The following is a 23815-nucleotide window of genomic DNA, read 5'->3' on the forward strand; positions in this document are numbered from 1 at the left end:
GATAGATTGGTTATTGTTTACAGCACCCTTCAAGTACAAAATGGTGTTGAACAACCAATCATTAATGTTCCACAAGGTGCTGACAACATTCAGGTAGTTTAAGAGTTGCCAAACACTTTTGACCAACTAGTTGAACCACATACTTCTCAGGAATATGATGGTACAATATTAAGAAGATCTACTAGACGAAAGAGATCCGCAATTCCTGAAGATTATGTTGTGAATCTGCAAGAATCTGACTACAATATTAGAGCCGAAAATTATCCCAAGTTCCTTCCACAAGCCATGAGTTGCAAAGAATCAGAATTATGGTACATTTCCATGAAGGAAGAGATGAATTCTATGAAGAGTAACGGAGTCTGGGATCTTGTTGAGTTGCCTAGTGGATTTAAAGTCATTGGATGTAAATGGGTCTTTAAGACAAAGAAAGACTCATTAGGCAACAATGAGAGATTCAAGGCAAGACTCGTTGCTAAGGGATTCACACAGAAAAATAAATCGATTACACATTAACTTTTTCTCATGTATCTAAGAAAGATTCCTTGCGCATTATTTTGGCATTAGTAGCCCCATTTTGACTTAGAGTTGCAACAAATGGATGTGAAAATGGCATTTCTCAGTGGAGATCTAGAGGAGGTAGTTTACATGAAACAACCTGAAGGATTCCCCTCTAGTGATGGTGAGCAATTGGTTTGCAAGCTAAAAAAGTCCATATATGGATTAAAACAAGCTTCCTGCCAATGGTATTTGAAATTCCATAATGTAATTTCTTCATTCGGTTTTGTAGAAAACATTATGGATCAATGTATATACCAGAAGGTCATTGGGAGTAAAATCTATTTTCTTATTTTATATGTGGATGACATTTTGCTAGCAACCAATGATAAGGGTTTTCTGCATGAGGTGAAACAATTTCTCTCTAAAAATTTTAATATGAAGGAATGGGTGAGGCATCTTAAGTCATTGGCATTAACATTCATAAAGACAAATTTTGAGGCATCTTAGGTTTGTCTCAAGAAACCTGTATTAATAAAGTTTTAGAGAGATTTTGGATGAAGGATTGTTCACCAAGTATAACTCCCAATGTGAAGGGTGATAGGTTCAATTTGAACCAATTCCCGAAGAACGACCTTGAAAGGGAACAAATGAAGGACATTCCATATACCTATATTGTCAGAAGCCTAATGTATGTTCAAGTCTGCATAAGACCTGACATTGCTTTTTTGTAGGAATATTGGAACGATATTAGAGTAATTCAGGGATAGACCCTAGAGAGTAGCAAAGAAAGTAATGAGGTACCTTCAAGGAACCAAAGACTACATGCTGATGTATAGACGGAAGGATAATTTAGAAGTAATTGGTTACTCAGATTCCGACTTTGCTGGTTGTATTGATTCAAGCAAATCAACATCAGAATACATTTTTTTGATGGCCAATGGAGCTATATTATGGAGGAGTTCCAAACAAACTTTGACTACCACGTCCACTATGGAAGCCGAGTTAGTTTCCTATTTTGAGGCTACTTCACATGGTGTATGGCTTAAGAGCTTCATTTCTGGGCTTAGAATTATGGATTCTATCTCTAGGCCATTGAGAATATATTGCGACAATTCAGTTATTGTTTTTATTGCCAAGAACAATAATAGTGAAAGTCGAAGTAAACACATCGACATAAAGTATTTGGCCAGAAGATATTGTGTTAAAGAAAAGAAAGTCATCATTGAGCATGTAAGCATTGAATTAGTGATAGCAGATCCCCTTTGATTAAGGGCATGCCACCATTTAAATTCAAGGATCATGTCATGAATATGGGACTTAGTTCCATTATGTAATTTTTCATTGTATGAACAATATTATTTCAATGAAATTCTTAATTATTGTGATGTTTTTCTCATATTATGTGCACCTTAATTTTGAGAAAATTCGTCTTTGTTGGACCATGAATAAACATAGGGTTTATTCATAAAGTATAAGAAATAAATACATAGTAATACATGGAAGGTAATACTCGTCATTAGAGGACCTATCACCATGATTCATGTATTTATTACTTAAATGCATATTATCGATGGGTTTAATATTATATTAGAAGTTTTGACCAAGTGGGAGAATGTTAACCATTTTATCATGAGAAACGGTTTCTCATAATCATGGTCTCAACTTCTGGCAGTTACAACTCCCTGCAGTTTCAACTCCCTCGGTAACACGAAGCCATGAAGAACCTTGATGGGAGGTTAGATTTAAATCTACGGTTTGGTCCCTTATCTCATAACTCACTCACCCCTTCAGTTTACACCATCGCTGAGAGTGATCGGAGAGCGGAAGTGCAAAACAGAAGTAGAGAACAGTGGTGATTTATACGGAATCTGATCGTATGGAGGGAAGTAAGATTTCGGGCATCAGTTTACATTTTTTTTCAATGAATTTCATGCGAATAATTAGATATTCATGTTTAGTCTAACAAGTCTACCATGAGAATCTTGTCACAAGGCACAAGGATAATCCTGAGATTTATTTTACTGAGGTTCTCCAGTGATCATGCTAGCCCACTGAAACTTCGAGCGGAATAATTTAATTGTAAATGTAGGCTTTGCATGGTTCATGGTTCTAAAAGGTTTGTATAAATGAACAATTTATAGAACCAGGCCAATGATATTCTTGTACCAAGCCAATGATCATATGAAGTGACCATTTCCAAAAGGAGTTCATACAAATGTAAAGGCTGACTATACTTCAATATCTGTAAATAATGTCTAATAAGTAGCGAGGTGCTTTAGCAATAGGAAGAATTAGTAGGCTTTGGTGAAGGGCAAATACACTTGTTATAGTAATCTTAATGGCTGAGGTTCTTTCAGTTTTCCCTTTACAAACACCATGATAAACAGAGTTAAATATAAGGAAGAGCTACAAAAAGGAAAAAGACGACAAGAGAAGGAAACATGTTAGTTGTTTGACTAACTTACAGATTTCATATCAATTTGTGCAGTTGCTACATTAGTAAGTATGTTTCTATTATATTGGATCGTAATTAAATTTGCCTATACATGGACACTTAGTACCAAAAACGTGCTCAATAAAAATTTTGTGTTAGTCAAAAGTTGTAAGTGTTGGGATCCATTATTTCGATGTTAATAAAATGGGTAGTTTGAAAGTATACTACTAATGGTGTTATCTGTGTACTTTAGACATGTGCCTTTTAGCACAAATATTATGAAGTCTATGGCAAAAGCTCGAGACAAAAGAATGATAAATCAAGTTATTAAGTAAAAACTCGAAATAAAAAATACATTAAAGATTGTTGTTGTGAATAAGAACTTACATAAAAAAGAAGACTAAAGACTTAGACTAGAGTCTGAACATCATTAGAAAATCTCAAGAACTCTAGCTATATAAATAGATCGTAAATCAAACTTTGATTATTAAACACATTTATGTTATAGAGCTTTAGGGCATAAAATATTTCTAAACCATGTTTAACTAAATGCACATAAATATTTTATAATGGTAAATCCCGATCGCAAACCAAATTTTGATTCTTAAACACATTCATGTTACAGAGCTTTAGGGTATAAAATATTTCAAAACCATGTTTAACTAAATGCATATAAATAATTTATAATGTTAAATCCCTTGGAAGAGCCTATATCACGTTTAAATGTCAAAATAGTACATCGGCATATGGCATGATCGATCAACCTGCATGAGCTTGATTGATCATCCAGAATGCAGTTAGGCATAACTTATAAATCATGATCGATCATTGGCTCAAATATGATTGATCATACAGAATATTGCCAAGAAGATGTTATAAAGCATGATTGATCATCCCCTATTACAAGATTGATCATACAGAATTTTGCATAGCCAGTTTTATAAAGCATGATCGATAAATCAAAATGGATTGATTGGTCACTGAGTTTTCTATTTTCTTAAAAGTTGAAAACTCATGGATTGATGTCTTGATCGATCAATAGACTTAAAAAACACAAAAAATATAGTTGTTACACATAGTTGATCAATTTAGTGTATTTCATGACCCATTTATTATGTGTAAATCAATATTTTACAAGGGAACTACTAAATTCTAATAAAACAACCATAGAATTTATAAATGATAATTAAAAGTTACATAACTTCTAAAAATATTAATGAAACTTATAATCAACAAATATTTGGTTAAAATATTACAAAATTAAATAATATCCGACATTGATGTCTAAGAAGTATAATTAAACCATAGAGGGGGTTGTAGATAACATAATTTATGACTTGGTTGCACTGGGCCTCTGTTCTCCTCAACATAGTCTAAATAGGTTCTAAAGGTGTGTTTATGCCAATAGGAAAATATTTCAAAATTTCTGTCATTTTTGGGACAATTTTTTTCTTCTTTTAATCCTTCTCGATTCTTCTCAGCTTTAGCCTATTTGGAACCCACAAAAAAAAAAAAAAAAAAAAAAAAATGAGAGATTTTTTTTTTTTACAGAATGATGGAATTTGGAGAGAAAATAAAAGAAATAGAAACTTGAGAGAAAATTTTAATCATCAAAATTCCAAAATATTACTAATTTTATTTTCTTTTTCTTTTTTCAAGTGTATCTGAACAAGATAAATGTTTCTTTTCCATTCCATGGGCATCCAAACAAGAGAAAATAAACCTCTTTTATTTTATTTTATTTTCTACCCACTTTATGTGTTCCAAATATAACCTTAAGATATGTTGAAAATGAAATGAAAATGAATTTCCTATTTTCGATAACTTACCTCTTACTTTTAACCTTATTTTTATTATTTATAAAAAGTAATTTATTTTTAGAGTAAATACAAACACCATAACTAATTTTTCCACTATTTACTATGAAGACACAAAAGAGAACGTGTTGTTTCATGGTACAGGCCAAGGTGAGGCAAGACTTGACTCGGCACCAAAAACCTGAGTTAGATTGCCGAGTCAGTTGCTTTTCGAGAGAGCTAAGGTTAGATACCGAAAAAGAAGGGGCTGAAAGGACAACAGTTTTGTGGATCTCAAGTGCTACTTTTAAAAATTAAAAAGATTTTTAATTATGTCAAGAATGGGATTCGAACCCATGCCCTTTCGGACCAGTACCTGAAACTGGCGCCTTAGACCAACTCGGCCATCTTGACGTTGGTGAATATAACTAGACTTAATATTTTTAATTGTGTTTTTAATCTCCACAAAAGTTTTTTTTACTTTTTTCCTCTAAGCAATTTATGAGATTTATACAAGTTCTTCGAAGAACTCATGGTTGTTCTTATTGTTCATGATACAGAAACCCCATTCATTGACGTCGGAAGATTTGTTTTCACCAAACAATCTGAACTAGTAATGCCCATCAAGAATCCCACTTCAGACATGGTTGATTATATCACACGAAGACTCCGCTTTAGTGAGGGAAATTCAACAGAAACTGAGCCAGAATAGATCCCGGCATAGATTCTGGAAGCTCCCGGAGAAGACAACTGAGCAGATTGATACAGACACAACAGATGCAGGGGAAGCAGCTGAAATTTACTTCTTACAAAATATACAGGCCAATCGTTCAAAACCCATGTCGCAGCTAAGACGATCTCTTCCAATTTATTCCGTTCGTAATGAACTGCGACAGGTGGTTCGTGAAAATCAGATAGTAATGGTGATCGGGGAGACTTGATTCTGGGAAGATCACTCAGCTTACACAGTATCTATATGAGAGACGAATACAAAGGAAAGTTATCGTGAAGCCATTCTCAGTTCTTCTTTTTTTGAAGCCATTCTCTAACGTTGTTGCGGTGATACTTTTGAACAGGAGAACTCATTCAAAGAGAAACATATTTTCGTTGAAACTGTCTCTTGCTGTTAATACAGCCATTAATGAAACTTGGTTGGAGAAGGAAGAAAGAAGAAAAGAGAGGAGCAAGTCATGTTGAACTGAAATTCTAGAGATGTGGATCAGGTTGATTCCTAACTCCTTTTATTGATAACTCAAAAGTGATTATGATGTAAAATAGGACCATAATGCTCCTATTATAAATAATTTAATTAGACCTTTAGAACATAATCAACTATAGAAAAATTATCAAAATACCCCTCACTTTTAACAAATATTTCGAAGAAATTGACTTTTTTATTTTTATTTATGAAATATTTTCTGCGAATTTCCATTTGAACTAAACTTTTATTTTTATTAGCTTACTAGTAGAAAATTCTAGTGTAAATAATATCTTAATTTTTCAAAAAAAAATTTGCAATGAAATAATTGCCTCAAATTAATTTTTTAATTTATATTTAATAATATCTACAATGGATATTCTGCCGCTAATCAAATTATGTATATAGTTAAACATAGTCTACGACAGACTTTTCCATCAATAATAGTATTTTTAACTTATCAGTAAAATATTTTATGGAAAAATTCCGCCATACGAAATATATTTCAATTTTTTTCAATAATTATTTATGCCCACTTAAAAATATGTTTAATCTTTTTGGTTGAGAAAATATTATTTTATTTTATTATTTATTATAATTCTTACTATTGTTAGAAATTTTTAAATTAAAATATTCTATAATTTAATAAAATAGTAATATAAATAAAATAAAAAATACTAAAATCGTACATGTGAGTTAAATTAAATTAAAAAATACCCATAAAAAGTCTATCTAACACAAAAAAATATTAAAAAATAATCTAACACAAAAAACATAAAAATGTGCTAAGAAGGGTGGTTACGATGCAATTATGAGTTGGAGAGATTAGAAGAAGATGAATCAAGGATGAACGTAGTGGGAGTGTACCACAAACAACCATTATTGCATCATCTAACTCACTTGATTATGAAGCTAACTCATAGCTAACTTCACACATGCTAATTTCTTGCTTCATATATGCAAAATTATCCAAGTTTGTTCGCTTGATTGAAATAATACTATGTGACCTCAGACTTTGGAATGCCGGAAGATAAGGTGCACCAAGATCCATCCCCTTCTCATTGCCAATCCTAACTCCCAATATTTTGTCGACTATCTCACCATCGCCTAGTACAACACCGGTTGACTGAGATACTATAACCAACTTATGCATGTCTTCCTGATAAAGTTGAAAAAATTATTAATAATTTACATAAATTTATTTCAAACAATAAATAACATAGAACTCATTTTACTAATATGTGTAGATCTAGAGACCTCAATACTTAGCTATGCACCTCTACATTAAGTAGTCTTGAAAATTCTAATTTATGTACACCTTCACCTTAAAAATATAACATATAATAAAGTTAAATCATATTGGATTTCTGGAAAAGGAAAAAAATAGATCATTAACTTGATTATAATTGAGTACAATAAACTTCTATTTATAATAAAGGAAACAAGTAGAATCGAATTATGAATAACATATCCATGTCCCAGTTACGCTCCAAGTTTAACTCCTAAAGATAAGTTCTAGAGTAATTAAACAACTAAACAAAAATAGAAGAATAACATAATTAAACACATTTTAACTGAGCACTTTTGTGAGACTTCCTTCTATGAGACTCTAGTAAGACTTCACCTATATTAATTGTTACTTTGTGAAACTTCTTAAAATGAGAGTCATGTAGACACTTACATACAAGCAATTCAACTTCCCCACACCCCCCCCCCCCCCCCTCCCCCCCTCCCCGCTTTTAAGTTGGAATTTATATCTTCAGTTTGTAATGAAAAAGATTATTGGTATTCAAGAATAAATTCTACACATTGTATTCCACCCTAACTTAGATATTCGAGTCACATAAATTTTGATTACCATAAAACTTGAAACTTCAGCTTTAATACTTCTCCTTCTATCCTCCCTATTAAGCTGAGCAGTAATGTTAGTGATCCAACTTTAAGAAAAAACAAAATTTATTGTAGTAGTTATCTCCTCCATCAAAGTATCCTAAGATAAGTACTCAACTAGACACAAACTCTAAAAAAAATAAAAAATATGAGTGATAAAAAAGAGTCAAAACCAACCTCAAAGGATTTCGAACACAAAATAGTGATAATAATCATTGAACACGGTAATGCCTGTCATTCAAATGGGTGGTGGTGAACAAGAAAGTTTACCAAAAACAGGTTTTGTTGACGTTTCATAATCCACTTCTTGTTGAGGAGGGGAAGGAGGTTTTGCCACCCTTACTTTGATGAAGGATTTAAATATGCATGTTAGTTGCTATATTTGTTCTTCCAAACTAGAAATATTTTTTTCCTGAACTTTCTTGGCAAACTGGTGAGTAGCACCTCATATTGTTGTTGTTGTTGTTGTTCCATGCATCTTGTGTTCACCATGTTTATTCCTTTTTTAGGTAGAGGTAACTTTGGAGAAGGAAGACAATATTAAGGGGGTTTGGGATATAATTTAATAAGGTCTAGGGCCATGGGTTTGGCTGCAAATAAATTCGAAGGGAAGTTGAGGCTCCATCATCTTCCTTAACGCCCTCATCTTCCGTTGACATTTGAACTAATAGCCTATACTTATTATTAGCTCAATTGAGAGATGCAAATTTCACTAGAACCAATACACAGTTGGAGCTTTCATTCTAATGACTGAAACGCTTAGAATGTACTACTATAGAACTAGGACCTAATGCCTTTGATTGTTTCTTCTTAGATGTAGGGTTATAGATTTTGTTTTTGTGGATTGGTGTAGACCTAATATGACTCTAGAATGAGGTGAAAGATGTGAAGTATGGTGAAAAGAATAATGTTTTAGGGGTTTTAGATAATCAAGGAAGGGAAACAGAGGGCTAGGTTGGTTAGGTTGAATGGGTTCAAGAAGAAAAATGAAAGTTTCGAAAAGACTGACCCTTATGACTACTAATGGCGATATCTCACTAATTATAGCTCAGAATGTCAAACGGCTTATTGCTCCAGAAAGTAGACTTAACGATCTTTAATTTGGTATATATAGATATTTAAAGATCTCGTCTTGAATCATTTCTAGTTGTTTGATTTGCTTTATTCTGCAACATGACCCTTGTCAACTCCAATGGGGATATCTAATTACAAAGAGATCAGATTTACTTGAAACTTATGACTTACGAAATTAAACTTAAATATCGTCCATTCAAGTATAATATTTTTCACATAACCTATGCTTCTTGTGAGTAGATAATCTGATAAGTCATCAGATCTATAATCTAGCCAAATTGATTTTCTATTTTGTTAACGGTTGAGATGAAGAATGACCCAAAAAAGGACTACTCTCATACCAATTGATAAGGACCCCACTTGTGAAAGGTCATTTATCTTTGCTTGATATTCAAGGAAGATTTGAGAGAGAGGTTAAGAGAGTTGGAATAGGAGAGAAAGGAAGAATAAAGACTAAAGTAGAGGAAGCGAGGGAGATAGAGAGAGCTAGAAGGAAAGAAAAAAAAAAAGGAGAGGAGAGGAGAGGAGAGGTGCTAGGACACAAATTTGAGAGGAGAAAGAGATGCAAGAGAGATTTTGGAAAATGATTCCCTGATCTCTTCCTTCAACCAAAACCCCTATTTATACTATTATTTAGGAAACTCCTTAATCAACTAGGATTACATAACTTAAGGAGCGATTCTAGGAAATTAAAAAATTACATATATCTAGGTGAGATTATAGAAACTGAAAGATTATATCAATTAAAGATAAATCTAATCTACTAGGATCATATCATATCAAGAAGGAAAAAAATTTCCTTTTTACCCTCATGCCCATCGCCCTTGGTTTCTTGGAGGTTGCACTATCTATTTTCTGGTGGCTTCTCTTTCTATTTATTTTCTTTTCCTCTTCTGCTCTTCTACTTAGGAGATATATTGGGTTCAATTAACTGAGGTGTCAATATTACTCGTTTATTCGATTTCTATATCATTTATTAAATAGAATAAAACATAACAAACATTCTTCCATTCTAATAATTTCATTTGATTGTCTATTTACTATTTATTAAATGGAATGACAATGGGCAAAGGTTATTCCATATTATTAATTAACCTATTAGTCGATTATATATCAAAGCAATTCGATAAACTTTTAGTTGAGTGAATGTATGTTTTGATTTAGTTTTTTCTAAGAATTCTTTTATGGATTTTGTTATATATTAACATCATTCTTAGGCTTCTTTGTCTAAGATAATGTGATTTCTTTTATACTTTTATGGTTTTTAGAATTTTTAAGTCATTTGTATTATTATTAAGTTTATTTACATAATACCCATTTTACCAATTCCATAAATTGGTAAATAAATGGTATATAAAAAAAAATTCTATATATTGATAATACCATATTCCGATCTTTTGCATATAAATAGAGCGGCATGGAATAACTTAGTCTGTTCCGTTTATACACCGTATACTCCCCCACAATTAACATCAATTATTATATGTATGTATTGCTTTAGATATCTATCATTATGTTTTATATTCTATTGGGCTACCAAGAATGTGATATATATATTGTAATGTTTAAGTTCATATCCATAGAGTATTTTAATATAGAATGATGGTTTATTATTTCATAAAACCTTGACTAGTGACTAATAAGTAGTAGAGGTATGTCTTTCATATGATGTGATTGGTAACTTTCACATTCTAAAGTGGTCTATGCTGCTTACTTTATATTCATAGTGGATGATGACAAATTTAGGGTTGTGGTTCTTTATAATGATTTTGAATAATATCAAGTTATTTTCATACCTGTCTTGAAACTATTGTCTTTATTAATTTAAATTCCTTTCCTCTCGATATGATTAATGAAAAGGGACAAAGGGTCACCTTCTCTTTGTCTTTGTTTCTGTCTATTTCATTAGAAAACAAGATGGAATCTTTGTTGCAGGCCATAACCCTAAACCCTTCCACCCTTGGAATAATAAATCTGATTGTGATTTATGATAATCTTGCAGATGTGCTAATCACAAAAAAAAAATATGGGTTGTTTGGAACTATACAATTATTTTGACTTGAATGATTAAGACTACATAGAGTTTTATTATCTTTGGTTTTGGATGATTAAGATGCATGATTTTCTCCATTTGAAATGTAATCAAGGAAGCAGGTGAGAGGTTCTAATCAAATCATTTGAAAACCAATTTGATTTACAGAAATCAAAATCATAACTTCACATTATATAAACATGAGCTTCAAACTCAGTTGAGGTAGCAAAGGAGAAATGGCTGAGGAAGAACAGATACCCATCGTCGACCTTGCTGGCATCGATGGCGTTCGGCGAGCTGAGATCATCGACGAGGTCCGCCGTGCATCGGAGAAATGGGGATTCTATCAGGTGATCAACCATGGCATCCCGATCAACATCTTGGAGGAGATGATGGAAGGGGTGAGGAGTTTCAATGAAGCGAAGGAGACGGGAGTTGAGGCCAAGAAGTACGATTGCCACAACAGTAGTAAGGTACAATTCCAGACTGATCTCAACATTGATGGAGCATATCCCAATTGGAGAAACTCATTAGTAGTTGAGATGGCGCCGGAGCCGCCTTCCCCTGAGGAAGTTCCCGCCGCTTGCAGGTTTCTTTTTTTTTTTTTTCACTTCTCTTCTCCTTACAAGATTAGGGTTGTAAACCAGATGGGATTCCGAAAACTCATCTGAAATATTGCCTTTATTTTAAGTATTTTTCTTTTGTTCATCAAGCTCAATGATTAATGAGTTGCAGAGAGATCCTGTTTGACTACGTGAAGCAAGCAACGAAGCTTGGGGAAGACCTCTACGGGATAATCTCTGAAGCTCTATGCCTCGAGCCTGGGTATTTCAAAGAGAGAGCTTGCATGAACGGACTGAGAGTCATCTCACACTACTACCCACCTTGCCCTCAGCCAGATTTAACCTTCGGCACCAACAAGCACACCGATCCCTGCTTCCTCACAATACTTCTGCAAGACCAGGTCGGAGGCCTCCAGCTTCTTCACCAGGACAGATGGATCTCTATCCAACCTGTTCATGGAGCTCTGGTGATCAACAATGGCGACCTTCTTCAGGCAATACGTCCTTCTCTTTCTTCTTCATATTTTCATAAATTGAACTGCAAATTTCCTGAGAGAAACATGAGTTTTTCTTCCTGTGCAGCTGATGAGTAATGATACTTTGATAAGTTTACCTCACAGGGTGTTGGCCAACAAAACACAGCAAAGGGTATCTGTGGCCTGCTTCTTCAGTGCTTACCGATCCAAGAGGTCGTTTGGCCCTATCAAGGAGCTGATAACTGAAGAAAAACCTGCGATTTACAGAGACACCATGGCTGATGAGTACTTCATTCATTATCTCACCAGATCAGATTTTAGCACTGCTTTAGAACACTTCAAGGTTTGATCACAGTGGGACCGTTCATAGTAGTGTCACAAGTTGAGAATAAACTGGAGGGGGTGGTGATTGTGTCCCAGTGCAAGACAGTATTGCTCATGTAATTGGTTTGTCATGCAATTTGAATCTCTTTGTTTTGCATTACCTGACATAGAAAGAAAATCGCGACTGGATAGGTCAATTGAATCGGGTTCAACCATGTCATGTACCTTGACCAAGTCAAGGCTTTAGCATAGGTTTGCAACTAAAACTTAAATTAATTAATTACATAATTAAATATAAAACTACGAGAAAAAAGAGATTTTGCTTTTGTTGACAGAAGCCACCTTATTCAAGCATAAATAATATTTCAACCGGAGAGTAACTAAAAAAAACTCTACCATCGAAAAATGATTTTCTACTAGTAGAGTTATGACAAATTCATGAAAGTAAATACTTTCTTTAGGCAAAATTACTTATCAGTTGAAATAAGTTTTTTTGGAAAAGAAAGAACTTTTGAAAAATATTTTTTTACATAAAAGTTATATAATATTTTTTTGTGGAAACAATTTTCATAAAAATAGTTTTTAATAAAAAAAAATTAAACCATCATGGTGGAATTTATTTTCCACCACAAAAAAAAATTCCCATTTTTGGTAAAGAAAAAATTTCTACCAAAATTATCTTTATTTAAGAGAAAATTTGTGTTCTTCAAAAGTTTTTAAATTTCTTTTTCCATGGAAGTATAATTTTGCTATAAAAGATCATCTACTATGGTGGAATTCTACTTCTGTAGAGAACCCCCTCCCTCACAAAGCGAGACTGCTTGCATGGTAGCAACAACTTAGGTCAAGAGGGAGATCGCTGACGATCCAGGCCAAGAGGGAAATTGGCAACGCGATACGATAATCAGTAGTGACAAGTCAATGAGTTTATTTTTAAAATTTTCTATTTGTTTTTTCATGTGGATGGAGATACATTGTAGGTTGAGGGTGTGGAGTTCCTTTTGTAGGGGATTCAATATATGTAGTGGTAGGGGCTCAATTGGGGGAACACAGGTGCTCACGGCACTATGGGAATGAAGTTCATAAGTTTTTGGAAATTTTAATTTGTAATATATATTAAAAATATAATAATTAAATCATAGATTAAATAATTAAAATTTTATAATAATTAATAAAAATAATATTTTAAAATATTAATTAGTTATACTATAATAAAAATAATAATTGTTGAGTTAATTTAATTTAATTTATTTATTTATTTTTTAAAATTGCATAATTAACAATAATTTAATTAAAATACAAAGTACATAAATAATTGAAATTATCACAAATATAATAATTGACCTTCATTTTATAATAATAATAAATTAAAAATTATTTGATTAAATTTAAATAATAATTCATTAATTTACATTTAGGTAAAAATTAATAATTAAAAATTAAATTAATTAAATTATGTGAGTTAAAATATAATTTAATTAAATCACATTAATTAACTATAATTATCATGTCTCTCTCTCTAGCTCTCTCTTTCTTTTGTCGGATCCAATTAATAGACCCAGATTTGATTACTAAACTCAACTATCTTTGATTTTTCAAGTAAACTTATTTTAAGTGAATGATTATTTCTCTCTACACTTTCTTACCTAGATATGTTTTTTTCTAAGCATAAAGACACATTACTAACGATATTATCTCATTTTCATAGGTGATACTTGAATATTTTTATAGTTGTCCTTTTTATTCTAATGGCAATGTGTTTGTGAACTTTGAGCATCTTAGTCTATCCCATAGGTCACGCTACATATATACTTGTATCATTTGTTGGACCACAATGTCCACTTAAAGTCTTCATTATGCATTTTTCCACAAGCTAGTCAAGTTTCATTTAGGCCTTTTACACTAGCTAGTTTAAGTCCTCATTTGGGCTATTGAAGAGCAGTATAGAAGAGTCTTACATGACTCTTACCCCAAGAAATCGTACAGAGTTAGAATTATTATGGAAGAAGGTTTCATAGGAGAGTTTGACTTTAAAGGTGTTTTAGTTATGCTAGTCTTCTATTTGTATTCAGTTATTTAATTGTTCTAAGACTTATTTTTTAGTATTTAACGTTGAGTGTAACTGGGATAAGGGTGGTTTAATTATAATTGGATTCTACTTCTTTCCTCTATTATAAATAGAGGCTCAAGCACTCAAATTACATCAATTTAGTGAATTTTTTCTCTTTTCCAAAAATTCAACATGGTATCAAAGCACAAAAGTTAGTTAACTCCAAAAAATTGTGGTCACCCTAGAAAAAGTTATTCTTAGTCAAATTTGTTAAGTTATTTCATTACTAGCGTTACAATCTCCTTCTTATTAAGGTGGTGGTTATTTTATTTTATTTTAACTCTCCATTAACCTTTTACTTGGCATCCTTTTTCCTATCAAACTTTTTTATACTCTCGTTTACCCCTTTTTTGGCCAACTTGGTGCATTGCGTTGGTTGGTCCAAAAATTTAATATGGGCATTTACCACTCAATAGTCAAATACACATTTTGTCCTTTTCATACCCAAGCTAGCCAACTTCTTCGTTGGTCTATTTTCATTCCCAAGTCAAGTCATGGTGGCTTTCATTTCCAATATATTTATCTATTGGATTTCATTGCTTGTTATATTGTAGTAAACCAGGAAAAAAAAAACCTTCATAATCCTTGTCTAGGCAAGTTACTACTTGTGTAAACCCACATTTATGTTTCTAGACTAAAAGCATATCCGGATTCATAGAGAATGTAAAGTTTCTCTCTTAATAAAGTTTTAAAATTATTCTTAAAAATAAAAAGAAAAAATTAATTCCCAATTATGAAAATTCAAAGTGGTCTATGCATCACTTAAACAATAACTCGTACAATAATGATAATATCAAGGTTTATTTTTTAATACAAAAGCAAATCCTTTTATTAAAAAAAAGGAAGGATCTTTTAAAGTTATGTTTAATGGGTTGGACTCATTTTCAACCATCATCCAATAGAAAATTTAACACTCACTTCTTTTTATTTTTTCAATTTTTTCCCTTGTGCATTGAAATTTGCAAGAGTTGAAATCATATCCAACTAATAAAAACTATCTAAAACAAACCATTTTTGCTTTACTAAGGGGTAGAGGTTCTTATTTTGAGGAAAACAATTTGCATCTCAATTTTGTAATTATTATAAACATACAAACACTTGTACTGACATGAGTACATATCATCATTCGTCAAATATAGTAAAATGTACTATGTTGAAGTTATAAGTTTTTTCTTCGAACGTGTTCTCACTTTTACTTTTCTAACAAAACACCCATTACATATTATATATAGAGAGAGAGGGGGAGAGAGAGAGCTTTGGTCCAGAGTCGCTTCTCATTCCCTCTCATTCCCGTCTCTCCCTGGCCCCTTGAAGCGAACATTTCTGGAGAAGCTGAAAGTCTGTGCTTCATCTCTCCTATGAAACCATGGAGGCAAAATGTATGTTTTCTAGTCTTATGTGTGTATAAGAAATGTTTGTCGACGCTTATTTTGCTTGATTTCATTTTAGTTTTGACATTTTTGGAGAAGAGTTTGTAAATCTGTTTGTTCATGTCGTACCAGAATGAGAAATAGACCAGGAAAAAAATTTGAGTACACAAGTGTGTTGATTAGGAATTACATCTATTATAAATCATAAGGTCCAAGGTTTTGAAAGTAATGGAGGATTAATAATTTCCAACCTCTTATTATGTTATACGTTGCAACTGATAGAGATAAAGGATACGGGTTTATCAAGTTCGAGATAGACTCTAATTCAAATCTTGTATCCAACTACGACACATAGCTGAAGAGTTGTAATCTTTGTAATCGTCATGGTTTCTAAAGATACCTTAGGGTCTCTATAAATACCGTCTTCCTCATCAATGAAAAGTACTGCAATTACTTCCCTCTTCGAATCTTTTTTCTATAACAACTACTTCATAAACCTGGTTGTAATGGGTGGAACCAGAACCTGAGGGTTACTGCTTCTTATAGTTTTGTTTTAAATGAATTGTGCTTCCTGAGAATCCATACTTCTGCCCTTTTTATTTATCCTTCTCATATTGACTCTACTTTCCTCATACATAGTTGAAAAGAAATAAATTACATGATAGACCGCCATTAACATGGGGTTCCATTTTCGATTGACTACCATCGATATTTCTTTCCGAATAAAACTCATAAGCAAACATCCTTCTTGTGATAACCGTTTTCAGTAATATGTGATCATCATCATCATCATCATCCTTCTTTTTTACTGCTCTGACCTTACCTATCTCCATTTTGTCCCATTTTTCAAGTGTTTCCTTCACATTTAAACCCTAGGAATTTTTTGGTCTTCCTCTTGTAATTATTCATCCACAATTTTAGTGTAAGACTTTCATCACAGGTCAACTACTAGGCCTCATTCAAAGATGTCCATACCAATTTGAAACCACTCTCTCTTATTCTCTTCCATTTGTTGCTACTCTTTAAGTATTTTTTATGTATTTAGATCTAATTTTGTCTTTCCTAGTCTTGTAACGTGTCATTCAGCATTCTCATCTTTGCTTTTGCATCTTATTCAAACAGATGACCAAACTAGACTCATTCAAACAGATATAACTTGTATTATCCATAATGATTGCACTAGTAAGAAGAATATGAGTGTAGTTGTTCTGTCCATTCCAGATAGTCCTACAAATAACAACAAAATAGACAAAGGGCATTAACAACAAAAGTGCACTTGTTCAATCCTTTCCAGAACCCAATAGACAAGGAGCTTCATTATCAAGAAGTTCATGCTAAAGGTTAAAATGCCAAGAGGCATGATAAACCACATGGGGAACAGAACCAACTTGAAGATTTGCAGAAAATGAGGGAAAACAAACTTGAACATCAATGGGGCCTTGGAACCACATATTTCTTATCTTGATTGTGTTAGACCTAAGTTAGATTCATATTGATCTCCATGGTTTTGATAATAACAAAATGAGTAGCTTGAAAGTATGATACTGACGCTGTTATCTATGCTACGATTGATTTAGAGTATGCTATGATATGTGAAATAAAGCTAGGTTTTTTATTGTTCAAAGACTTAGATCAAGAGTCAAATAATTAAGACCTTCGAAGTTAGGTGTCTCCAACCTCAAACTAAGAGTGAAAAATTCAAAGCCTCGTAGTTTGAGAAGTTTGAGCAAAATTGATGATTCAATTGATTTTTGGAAACAAACCTGTTGGAAGACACCTCAAGTGGCATTAAGGTAATAACCTTACCCACGTCAAGGAGGTAACACAAAGGGTAATTAAGTGTTTTTCTCATAAGGATAACACAAGAGTGTAATTATGTAAGATGATATACGTCCACTTATGTCTTTTCCTTTTGAAAACTTTTAACCCTAAAAGCATTGTAGTTATTGTAACCTTCCTTTATAAACTATAAATAGAGGTTCAAGGCAAAAGGTAGATCATTAATTCTTCCCTCTTCTCCCAAACTTTCTCATTTCTTCTCCTCTTCTTCTCCCTCTCAACCTTCTCATCCTATTCGAAGACTTTATCATGGAATCCTAAATCCAACATGGTATCTGAAGAAACTTGATATTAAGGTGGTGATTAAGTAAACTTTTATCAAGTTTCGTGTAGTAGTCTTATTAAACACACATTATAACTAGGACTATAAATAGTACTAAATCATAGAGCTTTGGGTTGGAAAGTCAGCCCCGTAGGAACCATAACCAGTGGGACAGTTTTCATTGTTACAACTTTTCAAACTTTTCAGGCATGTCAAGTTTCATCACCTCCTACATTTGCCAATTGAAAGAATAGGGAAGCCAAAAGGTGCAAGGCCAAACTTTTCAGGCATGTCAAGTTTCATCACCTCCTACATTTGCCAATTGAAAGAATAGGGAAGCCAAAAGGTGCAAGGCCATTCTTTCCACCATGGGGATGATCCCAACACATATCCTCCTTCCTAACCCAAATTGGAAGTATCGGAATGCAAGCATCTGCCATGAATGAAAGGAATGGAAGAGACGAGAGGACTATCAAACAACCCATTAGAGAACCAAAAAATTAGTTCATAAGCACCATGTAACAGTATCAATAGTTCATAGTTCATACCAATTAACAGAATAAAAAGGAATAAAATTGGGAAAACACTACACAGAAACAGTATAAAGTGAAACAAAATTCCCACACTAGGTAGTAACACACAGAAAACCTTAAACCCTACATCTAGGGTTCAACAGTTGTGACCTGCTGCCATTCTCCGTCTACAGATTCTTTCCACAATGTCACATTGTTATTCCCGTCAGCCACAGCCAACAAATTCCCAGTAAGCGACCAGGAAACCCTCCAAACCGGTGTATTAAAATCCTTCAAAAGCCTCCCTTCCCACTGACCCCCTTCTTTGGCCACAGTCCAGATCACAACCGTCCCATCCTGTGAAGCACTAGCAATGGTGGATTTGGGTAGTCCTAGATTCGGTGCCCAGGCAACATCCCTAACCCAGTCGCTATGCTTTTGTAGTGCTGGGAAACAGTCCATCTTCCAATTACCATTAGAGAGCTTCCAGACCTTCAGGGTATTATCACAACCACCTGAGACAAGTTTCTGAACCGGCTGATCAAGAGCCCCGCCAGACCCACCCACAAGCGCACCTGGCGCAGTGGCTGGCGCCCATGAGACAGATGTAACTCCTACTAGATGGGCTTGGTCAATGGTGGCCTTATCCCATCCACCGTCAGATCTAGCAGTGTAGACAGAGACACTGCCATCAGAAGATCCACAAGCGAGACAAAGACCAAGCTCATGGGGGGCCCAAGCAATGGAATTAACGGAGGATTTCTGATCGGTAAAGACATGAGCCTGGATCCACTCATTTTGAGGGGTTTCCTTCCAGATGATGACACGTGCATCATAGGAGCAGGAGGCTAGTATGGATCCGAATTTAGGGTGAGCCCAGGAGACCTGCCAGACAGGGCCAATGTGACCTGTGAGAGTGGCAAGGTGCTGGTGGGAGGAAGTGGTGACCCCGATAATTTTCACAGTGTTGTCCGAAGAGGCAGTGGCAAGGCGCTTGCCATAGTAATCCATAGCTGCATCATGGACCACATCTTGGTGACCTGATTCAATCTTCTGAGTAGGCATCTCTTTGTGTCAACGGCTTTTGTCTCTTTCTTTCTCTACACGTCTGAGAAGTAAGGTTTTTGCCTGCTGCTAGTAAATCCAATTTGCAAACTAAAAAATGTGCATGTCTGCCAAAAAGAAAAGCAATTAGAAAGGGGTGCAAACTGCTAGTAACTTAACGAGATTTTACACGATGAAAATAAAGCTTTGGATATTTTAGTTTACCAGCAATAGAGCCTATAAATAAATATAACTACCTATTTATAAAATTTTGGAAAATAATGCATACAGTGAATTAAATTTTAAAAAGTAATTTTTAGATAGCTTAAAAAAGAAAAATTATAATAACTAATAATAGTGATTTCATTTGAGGAAAGGTAATTATATTACAGAGACAACCACCAATGGAAAGAGTAATTCCATTAATGGCTTATATAATTTTAAACCACTAAAGCCAAATCATTCTGCTGCTGATCTTAAATGCATGTACATACATATGTACACATATACATATATAAATATATGATATTTAAATTTATACATGCACATACTCAAATACCATGTAGATGGCAGACATAAATAGAACTAGATTTAATATTGTCATAAATAATAAACTTGTATCTGTTTGAAAGAAAAAAAAGTACTACCTTGACAAAGTTTAATCAAACAGTTTATGTGAAAAATATAAATCACACTGAATTACATGATACACCAAAAAGATTCAGTACATCAATAGCGAAACACTAGTAAAACAGAAACATCAAGGGTAAAATCATTAAACTGAAATCTAGCTTTGTTGAAAAAGTTTACATTACAAGGCTGAATTTGTAAGATTAGAAACCAAAGGGACAACACTGCCATCAATAAATGACTGTCGACAAAGTAATAAATAGGAGGCACAATAGGCAAGTGAATAAAACCATATAGCGTATAAAAAACAACCCAATTCTCCTCATCACATGGAAACAACATTATCATCACACTCCTATGGTAAGGTAACATAGAAATAATAGAATTCCAGATCAATGCAAATAAAAGCACATCGTGGTCATAGTACAATAGTCAAATAACATAAAGTAAAAAAAATTGTCAGAGTAAAAAGTAATATATAAAGAAACGTATCCCACTCACACTCTAAATTCTTTTGTGAACAATTTAAATGTATGGAATTGAAAGGAGAATCCTTTTTTGTACTGATATAGTACCAGCAAACACAGTCGAAAAATTCTGGTGGCTTTATAAATCAAGCTTTATATGATTCTACATACCGCCAATCCAAATTTATTGAGCAACTCTGAAAGTCACAAAAGTTGAATAAAATCAATCCCCAATTCATGCTTGGACATGTTCCAATAAATGACTGAGATAACAAAAAGATGAGGAGAGGGGATTGACTGGGAGAAGCATAGAGGTAAAAAAATAGCCGTAAAATCTTCTACAGAAGAAAGCAACAAAAAAATTTCCCTGTAGCTGTTGGGATGCGCTTCTACCAAAAAACATAAACAATAAAAAATAAAAAAGAGAAAAATAATGGCATAAATAAACTACAAAAAAGACACACATCTGGACCCAAGAGAGAAAGATGAGGACAAGAGACTGAAGAAAGCCAGAGAACATAGAGTGAAGGAAATAGCTATGTTCTGATTAGAATTTTGGGCCGAAAGGGAAAACGTTAAACATGAAAAAAATGGGGTTTGGACAGAAATTTAATGACAAAATGACAAGAGAACAGTCAGCAAGATGGGCAGATTACGTTTTTTTCTGGTTGGGAGGAAAAAATGGAGAAGAAAAGGAAAAACATAACAAATGAGAAAGAAAACAGAAAAAGAAGAAGAAAATGATAGAAAGACACGGAAAATGGAGAAAAAAAAATCAAGATAAGAACAAAACAGACAAGAAAAAGAAAACAGAAAGAGAAGGAAAAGAAAAGAAAAGAAAAAAAAGATGAAATGGAAAGAAACAAGTATAATCAAAAGAAGATCACTCTATTGAACTCTATAGAACCTACTCATCAAAATTTAGTATTTAATTTTCTTAGCAGGGTTGATAAAAATACTGGTGACTGAATTGCACCAATGCAACACAAAGAATCACTTTATATTGTTCTAATTCAAATCATCATTTCCATTAATTCCTTAAACAGAATCACCAATTTAATAAGCTTCTTCTTTTGCAAATTGGTCCATATAAACTAATATCAGATAGGTAGAGTGGAAAGAATAAGAAAACAGGAAAAGGAAAGAGAAAAATGCAAAAGAAAAAGACTAACAGAATAATAAAAAACAAAAAAGAAGAATAAAAAAGACAGATTTCTAAAAAAATTCTCTACCTTATGAAAATGTATAAAGTTTCTCTATACATACTGAGAAATCTACACACTTATCAGTGTTTGAGAATTTCTTTCTCACTTAGGAATTTTGTGTTATTGATAACCAAACAGCCAACCATGGTTCTTAAGCAATAGTCAATAAGAACTATAAGTGAGTTTCACAACACAATATTCTGCTTTTTATAGAAATGATATTTATTGCATAGCCATGAGAGATTTCTATGAGTTCATCAAGTTAAAAATGATAATATGTAAGGAGATGATGTTTTATGAAATGCCAAATCACATAAAACCTCTTGTTTCTCATATCTACCGAAATTCCTCAAGAAAGAAAAAAAAGAAGGAAAGATACATATCCATCAACAAACCAATCACAAAATTTGGAAGAGGTAATAGCAGAAGAAAGCACACGAATTACTCAATATCCAGGGCCTGCTTCAGCAAAACGGAACAAATACAAGTCTGTAAGCATGCATCGGATAGTATTTTGGTTATTTTCTCTTTTCATGTAATTGAGGCATGGCAAAATGATAGAAGAGTAAAAGCTTCATTCGTAATTCTAGATAAAATAGATTTCAAAATAAATTTGATTGCATGTCGTAGTAAAGCAAAAATTGACCTCTTCAAAAACAATAAAGAAAAATTGGAAAATTAAGGGTGAAAATCTGATAGTCCAGAGGAAGATAAGAAAAGTCAAGGATCCGAAAGAAAAATGGCTCTAACCTACAGATCTGAAACGCTCAGATTGCCTCCCGAATCTCAGGCGAAGAGATCTGATGAGAAAAGCACAGATACATACCATAAAAAAAAAATTAAAAAAAAAAAAAAAGAAGAAGAAAAGCGGAGAGAAAGAAGAGAAGACAGCTTACCTTCAACTGGTTGGAAAAACAAAGAAGAGGAGGAAAGAAGCAGAAAGGTCACTCGCTCGGATGAGGGTTACAGAGGGACTTCTCTCTAGCTGAAAGCACAAAGCCTAATTCATTCGTGAACGGTTTTTTCCTTTTCTTCTTCTTTCGCTTGTTTTGTCTTTTCTCAATCCCATCGCCTTGTCCGCGCTTCACTTCGTAACTCATTTTTATTTATATTTAAAAAAATCACTAAATATAATAAATAATTATAAACATCAACTTAGTTTTATAACATAAAAGCATAGAATAATAAAAATAATTAAGAAAACTAAAAAATAATATTTTTATTTCCGTATATATCTACCGATTTATTTTTTAAGATGTTGGAAGATAGACCCAAGCCCACATACCCAGGAGAAGTCTATAGGTCCACACATCGATGGCATGATAGTAAATAAAGAGGTATTGATGTAACTAGATTAGGTTTTAAGGGTATTATAATAATATTATAATCTTATTCATCGATAAATTGAGCGAGGAGGGTTAAGACACAAGTCCATAATCTCTTTCTTCCTCTTGTTTTCTCCCATCTCCTTTTTTTTTCTATAAATTAAATCTATGAAATCCTGAAAATCAACGGAATTATAGAGATGATATTTGACACACTAGTTGGGTTCAGGGCATGAACCCACATAGGTTTTTTCTTTGACCTTGTTTGATTGTCCTTGCTCATAGTGCAAGGGAACACGGAGTGGGACTAGGTTCTTATTTAGCCTGACATAGATGTTCTAGATGATATATTTTCCACTTCAATTTTCTCTGTGTCTTATGTGCACTAATGGTTTTTTCCCACTTCCCATAAAAGAAAGTTAATTCCCAAAAGAGAAAAAGTAGGCTCTTCTATGAAACCTTGATTTTTTTTTAAAAAAAAATATCATTTATTATTCAGTTAAGATATTTGTTTTTATTAGTGATTTCTATGTCAATGAAAAGTTCAGTAGATTTTTAATTTCCTCAATTAACCCTAAAAATAAAAACCATTAACCATTTTACTTACTTTTACTTCACATATATGTTCTTTACATTTTCAAAAGAGAATATCTTTGGTATTAGACCCTATGGTTAGGGTTGGAAAAACTCGAACCTACAGTTGGCCCAGGTAGCTTCTTAAGAGAGGGTGAATTAAAATTTTAAATTAAAATTTAAGTATTTAATT

The 23815-nt window shown here is 33.2% G+C and overlaps 3 protein-coding genes and 1 non-coding gene across 5 annotated transcripts; 2 read left to right on the plus strand and 2 right to left on the minus strand.

The window, feature by feature from the left end:
- Positions 1-1290: 1290 nt before the first annotated feature.
- LOC137938467 (secreted RxLR effector protein 161-like) lies at positions 1291-1764 on the plus strand. Its single transcript, XM_068783422.1, has one exon. The coding sequence runs from the start codon at positions 1291-1293 to the stop codon at positions 1762-1764; it is 474 nt and encodes a 157-aa protein (XP_068639523.1).
- Positions 1765-5061: 3297 nt separating this feature from the next.
- On the minus strand, positions 5062-5142 carry TRNAL-CAG (transfer RNA leucine (anticodon CAG)). The gene has a single exon. It is a non-coding gene; the product is annotated as a tRNA-Leu (tRNA).
- A 6016-nt stretch (positions 5143-11158) lies between these two features.
- Positions 11159-14303, plus strand: LOC137938468 (1-aminocyclopropane-1-carboxylate oxidase homolog 1-like). Its single transcript, XM_068783423.1, has 7 exons — positions 11159-11511; positions 11658-11979; positions 12068-12304; positions 12456-12506; positions 13129-13202; positions 13266-13338; positions 14223-14303. Exons 1-7 carry the CDS (start codon positions 11159-11161, stop codon positions 14301-14303), a joined length of 1191 nt encoding a protein of 396 aa, XP_068639524.1.
- A 4047-nt stretch (positions 14304-18350) lies between these two features.
- Positions 18351-22770, minus strand: LOC137939438 (protein transport protein SEC13 homolog B-like). Of its 2 annotated transcripts, XM_068784706.1 has the most exons (3): positions 22621-22770; positions 22475-22524; positions 18351-19550 (listed from the first exon to the last, which is right to left on the minus strand). In XM_068784706.1, the coding sequence occupies exon 3, from the start codon at positions 19441-19443 to the stop codon at positions 18529-18531; it is 915 nt and encodes a 304-aa protein (XP_068640807.1). In that variant the 5' UTR covers positions 19444-19550; positions 22475-22524; positions 22621-22770; the 3' UTR covers positions 18351-18528. The 2 variants fall into 2 exon arrangements, with proteins under 2 accessions (XP_068640807.1, XP_068640805.1); XM_068784704.1 differs by lacking the exon at positions 22475-22524.
- Between the last annotated feature and the right edge of the window lie 1045 nt (positions 22771-23815).

Source organism: Aristolochia californica, unplaced genomic scaffold, assembly GCF_029961685.1.
Source record: "Aristolochia californica isolate CCGP_79_NKW_82.1479 unplaced genomic scaffold, dmAriCali1.0.hap1 SCAF_8, whole genome shotgun sequence".
Classification (NCBI taxonomy): Eukaryota; Viridiplantae; Streptophyta; class Magnoliopsida; order Piperales; family Aristolochiaceae; genus Aristolochia; species Aristolochia californica.

Bases quoted from the DNA above. Each gene is read 5' to 3' on its own strand.
- LOC137938467 (XM_068783422.1), top strand. From the start codon at position 1,291: ATGAGGTACCTTCAAGGAACCAAAGACTACATGCTGATGTATAGACGG.
- LOC137938468 (XM_068783423.1), top strand. From the start codon at position 11,159: ATGGCTGAGGAAGAACAGATACCCATCGTCGACCTTGCTGGCATCGAT. The intron at 11,980-12,067 runs GCAATACGTCCT...CTTCCTGTGCAG, and splicing joins ACAATGGCGACCTTCTTCAG to CTGATGAGTAATGATACTTT. The intron at 13,203-13,265 runs GTCAATGAGTTT...GATACATTGTAG, and splicing joins ACGATAATCAGTAGTGACAA to GTTGAGGGTGTGGAGTTCCT.
- LOC137939438 (XM_068784704.1), bottom strand. From the start codon at position 19,443: ATGCCTACTCAGAAGATTGAATCAGGTCACCAAGATGTGGTCCATGAT.